This window comes from Phyllopteryx taeniolatus, unplaced genomic scaffold, assembly GCF_024500385.1.
Source record: "Phyllopteryx taeniolatus isolate TA_2022b unplaced genomic scaffold, UOR_Ptae_1.2 contig_24, whole genome shotgun sequence".
NCBI lineage: Eukaryota > Metazoa > Chordata > Actinopteri > Syngnathiformes > Syngnathidae > Phyllopteryx > Phyllopteryx taeniolatus.
This window is the reverse complement of record NW_026903162.1, coordinates 2,046,682-2,054,988: the sequence shown is the minus strand read 5'-3', so window position 1 is coordinate 2,054,988 and position 8,307 is coordinate 2,046,682. Positions and strand designations below refer to the sequence as shown.

The window sequence follows — 8,307 nt, the reverse complement described above, 5'->3', positions numbered from 1 at the left end:
TATGTTGCAGCCATTTGCTAAAATCATTTAAGTTCATTTTTTTCACGTTAATGTACACACAGCACCCCATATTGAATGTAATGTAATTTTTTCAGATTAAAAAAGAAAAACTGAAATATCACACAGCCATTCAGTATTCAGACCCTTTGCTGTGACACTCATATATTTAACTCTGTTGCTGTCCATTTCTTCTGTTGATCTTTGAGGTGGTTCTACACCTTCATTGGAGTCCAGCTGTGTTTGATTATACTGATTGGACTTGATTAGGAAAGCCACACACCTGTCTATATAAGCCCTTACCGCTCACAGTGCATGTCAGAGCAAATGAGAATCATGAGGTCAAGGGAACAAAGAAAATTCAGGTTTATTTCTGTCAATATGGGGTGCTGTGTGTACATTAATGAGGAAAAAAATAAACTTAAATGATTTTAACAAATGGCTGCAATATAACAAAGAGTGAAAATTTTAAGGGGGTCTGAAAACTTTCCGTACCCACTGTATGTATGTATATATATATATATATATGTAAAGAGAGAGAGAGAGAGAGGTAACTGAATATCTCTATATGGCTCTTCAGACAACACCAAACCATACAAATGTAAGCCAACTTACTTTCAAAACTGCTGAGGTACGAGACCTAAAACTCAATACCCTTTTCAAGCTGACTCTGAGTATTCTGTGTAGGTCACTCATAATAACTTAACTCTAGGAGACAGTGATTGAACTTTGACTAGCTTATAGTTGTTACTATGTGTTTACCTCCCAACGGGAAGGTCACATGGCACTGAACACGAAACGTGGAAATGTTGCGTACATAGAGCTCATTCAGCTCTGGGCACAGAATAGCTGTGCCTCAACATGCTCCTATCGCTAACATGCAACTACGTATGTACAACACAACAAGAGTCTAGGGTAGGGGTGGGCAAACTACGACCCGCGGGCCACATTCGGCCCGTTGATCATTTCCATCCGGCCCGCCAAAGATTGGTACAGAATTGCCCAAATCATATCAAAATCATGACTGCATTCATTTGATCTTATCCTGTAATGCCGAGTGGTTCCTCCAGGTTGTGCTGTAATGCACATTGGTTCCACCAGGTTGTCCTGTAATGCCTAGTGTTTCCACTAGGTAGCGCAGTAGGTACAGTGATACATTGACTTGACTTTGGCTGTTTTGTTTTCTCTCTGCTACTGCTCTGAACCTTTCTTCAACCATGAGTGGGCCAAAGAAAAGAAAAGTCGACAGTGAGTGCCAAGTGTTTAATATAAAATGGACTACTAAATACTTTTTCACTGAAGTCCGGGTCAAAAGGCTGTATGTCTAATTTGTTAATAAACCATTGCGGTTTTAGAGGAATATAACATCAGCCGTCACTTTTCCACCAAGCATACTGATTATGCTAACAGCCAATCAACGCAGGAACTGATGGCTACGGCTCAGAGGTTAAAATCAAGCTTGCAGGCTCAGCAAAACACCTTTATCTGACAAAATGCTATCCAAGATTCAGTCACACAAGACCCTGAAATAGCGCCACGGGACCTGCAGATGGAACTGACTGATCTCCAATGTGATACTGTCTTAAAAGAGAAGTTCAACTCTCAGACTGGATGAGTTTTGTGCTTCATTAAGTGCAGGCAAATGAAAAAAAATCCAGAAGATGGCACAGAGGATGCTGGTGGTGTTTGGCTGTAAACGTGTGTGAACATACTTTTAGTGTGACGAACACCAACAGAACATCCTGCAGATCTCAGCTGATCTCACACCTCAGATGTGTTCTGAGAATTGCCACAACAAAACTAACACCAGACTTTGATGCACTGGCAAAAAAAAAAAAAGTGATCAACAAAACAACACTGTTCCCATTAAAAGTAACTCTAAGTATTAACACTATAATGCCTTTTATTTTATTTATTTTTTGTATGTAAGCATCTGGTCCTGGCTTGGCCCGCCTGTCAAATTTTAAGTCAATGTGGCCCCTGCGCCAAAAAGTTTGCCCACCCCTGGTCTAGGGTGGAAATACGTAACAAATCTACGGTGGCCTGGAAGTGCAAAAACAATGTAAAAAAAACGTTATGTTTCAGAAAACAAATTAACAAAAGCCGAAACACTTTTACAAAAGACAGAATAAATTACAAAAGCCGAAACACCCGGAAAGGGAAGGTCCCTTTTCACAAACATTCTTAGAAAGCCCACGCCCTTTCTCGGCAAGACCCGCCCCGCTTCAACATGATTGGCTCCTGCATCGCGGGAAGGGTAGGCTGCGCAGATGTAACAAAATGTTCATCCCAAATATAATTTCAAAAAACTAAAAAGTTTATGATTAGGTTTAGAAGTAGGATTGGGGTTAAGGATCAGTTAAGGTTAGGATCATGTTGAAGCGGGGCGGGTCTTGCCGAGAAAGGGCGTGGGATTTCTAAGAAGGTCTGTGAAATGGGACGTTCCCTTTCCGGTTGTTTCGTCTTTTGTAATTTGTTTCCTCTTTTGTTAATGTGTTTTCTGAAATGTAAAAGTGTTTCGCTTTTTGTTAATTTGTTTTCTGAAATGTAAGTGTTTCACAATTTGTTATATTATTTTGGACTTCCAGGCCACCATACAAATTAGACAACGCAGATGAACAAAAAAAAATCACTCGTCATTAACTATATAATATTTATCCTGCTCATCTAAAAATAGATACTGATACATTTTGAAACATTTCTAGTTTATTACTTCTTCTCATTCAAGATAATGTGATAAATGGTGGTGTGCACTCTAGCACTCTATATTGGCCAGTCAGACACCACTGGCAATGAAGTGAAGCTAATTTGGCTGATTATTTATTGAAAAAGAAATAAAAAAGAGTTGATATAGCATTCAGAATCTATTCTCCAATCATGGACTGATTGTATCCCACTAGCCTTTTAGAAGTATGGCAAGCTTTATGGTAAGCTAAAGTTACTGTGACTCCACTGTATTGAACATCTGTTCTTCATATTCTTTTTTTTAATCATTTTGTTCTTTTCTTTTTGTTAACTATAATCCTAATTGTGGTAAAATGTTGTATAGTTTTCTTCCATTCAAACATTAATGGAGTTGTTTCAAAATTCAGATTGTTAATTTTATTGAAAAAATAGGTGTAAAGTTGATTACTATTCATTAAAGACACAGTTTTCACAAACCAGACAGAAAACTTGCATAATTTGCAAAAAAACATTGTATACAAATCTATACAATGGTGGAAACTTGCTACTGAACTACAGATACTGAACCACTGCTGTTCATCAACCAATGCTGTTTAGCAACTAAGCAAGTCATCACAGACAGGCTGGGGCTCCCTTCAGTAGCAGTGTGATTTGTATAACACTGATCAACCTCAACAGGAATGTTCGTTCAGGGAAAGAAGTATTTCGATTCACGACATACAGTACGTTACCTCAGTATTTAAACAGTAAAATGTTTGAAAATGAAGCATACTGCCTAGGGGTGGAATGATTCACAAAATGTTCGTATCTCGCTTTTGTGGTGGCGATTTTCGGTACGGTTCGGTATATATTGACTTTTAATAAAAATTATGTCTTGTATATTTTGTATTATTATATCCATTCATCCATTTTCTACACCGCTTATCCTCACTGGGGTCGTGGGTATGCTGGAGCCTATCTCAGCTAACTGCGGGCAGGAGGCGGGGTACACCCCGAACTGGTTGCCAGCCAATCACGGGGCACATATAGACAAAGAATCATTCACACTCACATTCACACGGGCAATTTAGAGTCTTCAATTAACCTAGCATGCATGTTTTTGGGATGTGGGAGGAAACCGTAATATCCGGAGAAAACCCACGCAGGCACGGAGAGAACATGCCAATTGGGGGGTAAACTTTACTATTTATGTGTATCGTATTGTAGTACTACTGCAGTACCGCATCGCCCAATCACATGGGGATTGGGCATATTACTAATCACCAAAAATTCTATTGGAATAAAGTTTTGTTGTTTTTATAATAATTACAGATTTGACTAAATTCTGAACAGACTATTTCTGAAGGCAAGAGGCACAAAGCTATCCTTTCATTGAGCCCTGCTGGCTTCTAATTTGCATAATCAGCCATAATCAAATGCACAATTAAGTAAACGAAAAACATTTGAAACTATGAGGAATATCCATCCATCCATTTCCTACAACAGTTCTGAGTCATAGGGAAGCTGGAGCCTAAAGGGTGCGTGGCGAAGTACACACCCTGAACTGATCAGCGGTCATTCACAGGACATGACAGATACAGTATCTTAGAATTTACATGAACTAGAAACTGATTCTTCTTCATTGCATATTTATTCATATTTTATTACATGCATTCCTTTTTAGCTGCCTTGTCGTTCGGTAATTCTTGAAATGATGCATAGAAGATTAGAATCCTATTTGTAACACAAAACGAATATTTCTTTGGCTTTTGGCCAGACAAAAGTGAATAAAGTTTTTAGCGCTGATGTAATTTGGGCATTAGTTCAAATAATACTTAAAATTGTTTTACACTCATCTCTTATAATAATGTAGATATTCTGTATTATAAAACAAATTGGTACTTTGTTTTGTTACAACAAAACAGTCAGTTTAGGGTGTTGGTAACATTTAAACTGTACTATAAAGGGTCAGAAAATAAGTAAGTTCTGTTAGTGTTTATCATTTACTGTATATTAATTGACGAGGCTTCTTAAGCTTCTGGCCAAAGCAAACAGGTTTTGTTGATAAATGCTTGCTAGTATTAATATTAAATTCTACTACACAACAAGGGCAAACTGTTTCTTTATAAAGCCTCTGGCATCACTTAATTTGGAATGTAAATATGATACATCGTGGACATGCAGATATTTACTCACCATAGCAAAACTGATTATTTTGACTGTTATTATCAGTAGGTTTTCAATTACGATGACACAAAGTCACGAGGGGATAATGTGCAGATGTTCTACTCCGAACACAGGCAGTGTAACATTACGAAGTTAAGATGAGCTGTGTGTCTGCTCTTGGTGACCTCATAACAGCAAGACAGATTCATTTTTTAAAATATTGATTACCAGTTTAAAGAAGCAGAAATATTAAAAGACCTTTTCATATAGTCAGTACAGAAACATTATTAATAATTGTGTATTTGTTTTTTCTTATTGGTATTTGAGTTAAAATTACAATTTCTGTTTTACAAATGAAAGAACAGGATTGGAATATATGTCTTGCTTGATTGTAGCATTGTATAAACTGTGTGGATTCATTGTGTCAGAGCTTTGATCATTTGAAAAAAATAACAAAAAAAAACATGTTAACATGTAAAATGAATAAAATATTTTACCTAAAATATTATGTTCAATTGTCTTAAAATACACAAAGAAAAGTAAACAGCTGTACATGCCTTATGTCATTTAAGCGTGATAACATGTCATCCCTAACCTCAGCCAGGACTAGACCTAAAATGGCTAACTTCTGGCTCGAAATAAAAATGCAATAAAATTGTCTTTAAAAAAAAAAAAGAAGACAGGTTATGTCACAGTGGCCAAGTCTAGAATGTTTTTGCAATGATATAGAAAGTCTACCTATTCACTGTATTTGCCATCACCATATAGCGTGACACTTCACCTCTTCCGTTCACTTTGGCAATTCATACAGTCAAGTCTCTATTAACTTCATGACATCAAGCATTATCGGATTCACCATAGCTCATATTGGCCCATTGATTAGACCATCTCACAGCAACAAGAGTCTTTGACCTGTGAACCATGTGACCTCCATCCCTGATACCCCTAGACACGGCATCACGTGACCTCCCAGCTTCCGTGCTGTATGTCAGACGCTGACGGTGACGTGACGGGAGGACGGTGAGCGTCGTTTGATGCGGGAGCGGCGCGGTCTGGAATCATTTTGACAGCTGCACAAGGGGGCCAGCAGCAGCCACAGGTAGAGGAACACACAGGCCCAGCACGATGCCATCTTCACCCAGAAAGTAGACCAACTCCCGTGGGTGAAAGTAGTCTCCAGCACTGCCGACTCATAGCTGGAGGAGGCAACACACTCAGAAATCAAACAAACCAAAACTATATCATTGAGAATGTCTATACGCACTGAGGTTTTTATGCACCCAAAAAAAAAAAACAGTGAGGCACAAACCAGGTAATAACACAATGTATTTATTCTCCTGTGCCTTGTGTGCTTTTTTTATTATTATTATTATTTTTTAATCCAACTCTGGCAGTTGCAAATTCATTCGGCCTGTATCAAAAGGTTATGAGGTTAAAAGTTAAAATACTGAAAAGATAGCCCTCTATTTTTTAAAATAAAAAAATTAGGGATGAGCACGGACCGATACCAGGTATCGGTATTGGACCGGCCCTATTTCAAGGTATCGGGTATTCGTGAAGGCTGCTAATACCAGCCACCGATACTTAAGGCAAAAATAAAATCTGACATCACCTAAATTCTCCTTGTCGGCGCTACATTGTGGTGGTTCAAGGCAAGACAGGTCTTTGTTCACAATTATCTGCATATATCAGTACTCGCCAATCCCTAGTATAAACATATGTTAAATGTATCATAGTTACTACAAAACAGCACTATAAGGATTATGATAAAATTTATACACTTTAATGTGACGTAAACAACACTATACTGTATTAAATTAAAACACATATTAGGAAGAAAGAATGAACTCATTCACTGCCACTGACGGCTGTTGAATTCAAATATCGATGTTAACATGGAGGCCTGCCAGTGAATTAAGGGGGAACTTCATGCAGAGTGGATGCTGTATGTATGGGAATGTTGATCATGAAAGCCAAGCTGTCGTTGACCTACCTGAACCAGTTGGTGAGGGTCATCATAACATAAAGCGAGGCCAAGAAGAAGACAAAATGGAAGAAGAAGTAGCTATATGCCACTCTTTGCGTCTCATTGTGAATAACCTTCTGACAGCCCTTGTTGTCATCATCAATCACAAACTCTTCCTCGACTGAAGAAGGATGAAAATAAGCCAAAGGGACAAGATACAAAAAGTCAAAAAAAGCAGAAAACAGCAAAAAATATAAGTGATCAATAATTAGCGTCATTTTGCTAATTATTTATTTTTATTATTACTTCAACAATATTTTTGCAATAAAATGTAGGATTCCTTCCATCTTCTTTCATTAGCACATCACATTCCCACAAAGCTAAGGGAAGTGGCCTTAATGAAAGGAAAGCATGATGACTGTCCCACAAAAAAAAAAACTACAAACCTTCCTCCTCTTCAGGGCAGCAGAAACAGCAGGTGGCTTTCTGGAACTCATAGCGGTAAACTTTGATCATCCAAAATGGACCGAATACCTCTGCAAGGTAGGACGCTTCATTGCTGAGGAAACATAGAATGCATTCATTCCCACAATTTGATGCTAAAGAAATGAAATCAAGTAAATAAATAATAATTGTACTTATTGTGCAATGTTGTATGTTACTGAGGGACCTTATTCAGCATTAGCTTACTATTCATATGGTCTCATACACACTACTGAAAGGCTCTGATACACAATACTGAAATGTTTTCACTCATGAACCTTTGTCAAATGCTCTTACATTAGTGAAACGCTCTCATATGCACGACTGAACTCTTGCTCTGATAAACAGTACTCAAACATGCTCATGTGCGTATGTCACTGAGGCTCACACACATCATCTTCCAGCAGGGCGGCACGGTGGACGACTGGTTAGAGTGTCTGCCTCAGAGTTCTCAGGACAGGGGTTCAATCCCCGGTCCCGCCTGTGTGGAGTTTGCATCTTCTCCCCGTGCCTGCGTGGGTTTTCTCCGGGCACTCCGGTTTCCCCACATCCCAAAACATGCATGCTAGGTTCATTGAATACTCTAAATTGCCCGTAGGTGTGAATGGTTGTTTGTTTATATGTGCCCTGCGATTGGCTGGCAACCAGTTCAGGGTGTACCCCGCCACCTGCCCGATGATAGATGAGATAGGCTCCAGCACTCCCACAACCCTTGTGAGGATAAGTGGCTCAGATGATGGATGGATGGATGTTTAATATAGAAATTAGGCAGGAATTTGCACTCTGGAAAGTCTTTCTTCTTTACCTGTTGGCTTGTCCCGGTACGGGTTGCCACAGCACATTATCCTTCTCCATTTAAGCCTATCTCCTGCATCCTCCTCTCTAACACCAACTGCCCTCATGTCTTCTCTCACTACATCTATCAAACTTCTCTTTGGTCTTCCTCTAAGCTCTCTTGCCTGGCAGCTCCATCCTCATTACCCTTCGACCAATATACTCACTGTCTCTCCTCTGGATGTGTCCAAATCATC

The 8,307-nt window shown here is 38.9% G+C and overlaps 1 protein-coding gene across 7 annotated transcripts in view; it reads right to left on the bottom strand.

The window, feature by feature from the left end:
- Positions 1-348: 348 nt before the first annotated feature.
- serinc4 (serine incorporator 4) overlaps positions 349-8,307 on the bottom strand; it is a 52,768-nt gene continuing 44,809 nt past the window's right edge. For all 7 annotated transcript variants that reach the window (XM_061764836.1, XM_061764838.1, XM_061764840.1 and 4 more), the window contains 3 exons: positions 7,240-7,352; positions 6,821-6,974; positions 349-6,023 (listed from right to left, as the gene is read on the bottom strand). In XM_061764836.1, the coding sequence (XP_061620820.1) occupies positions 5,816-6,023; positions 6,821-6,974; positions 7,240-7,352 (475 nt within the window). In that variant the 3' untranslated portion in view covers positions 349-5,815. The remainder of the gene's footprint in view (positions 6,024-6,820; positions 6,975-7,239; positions 7,353-8,307) is intronic.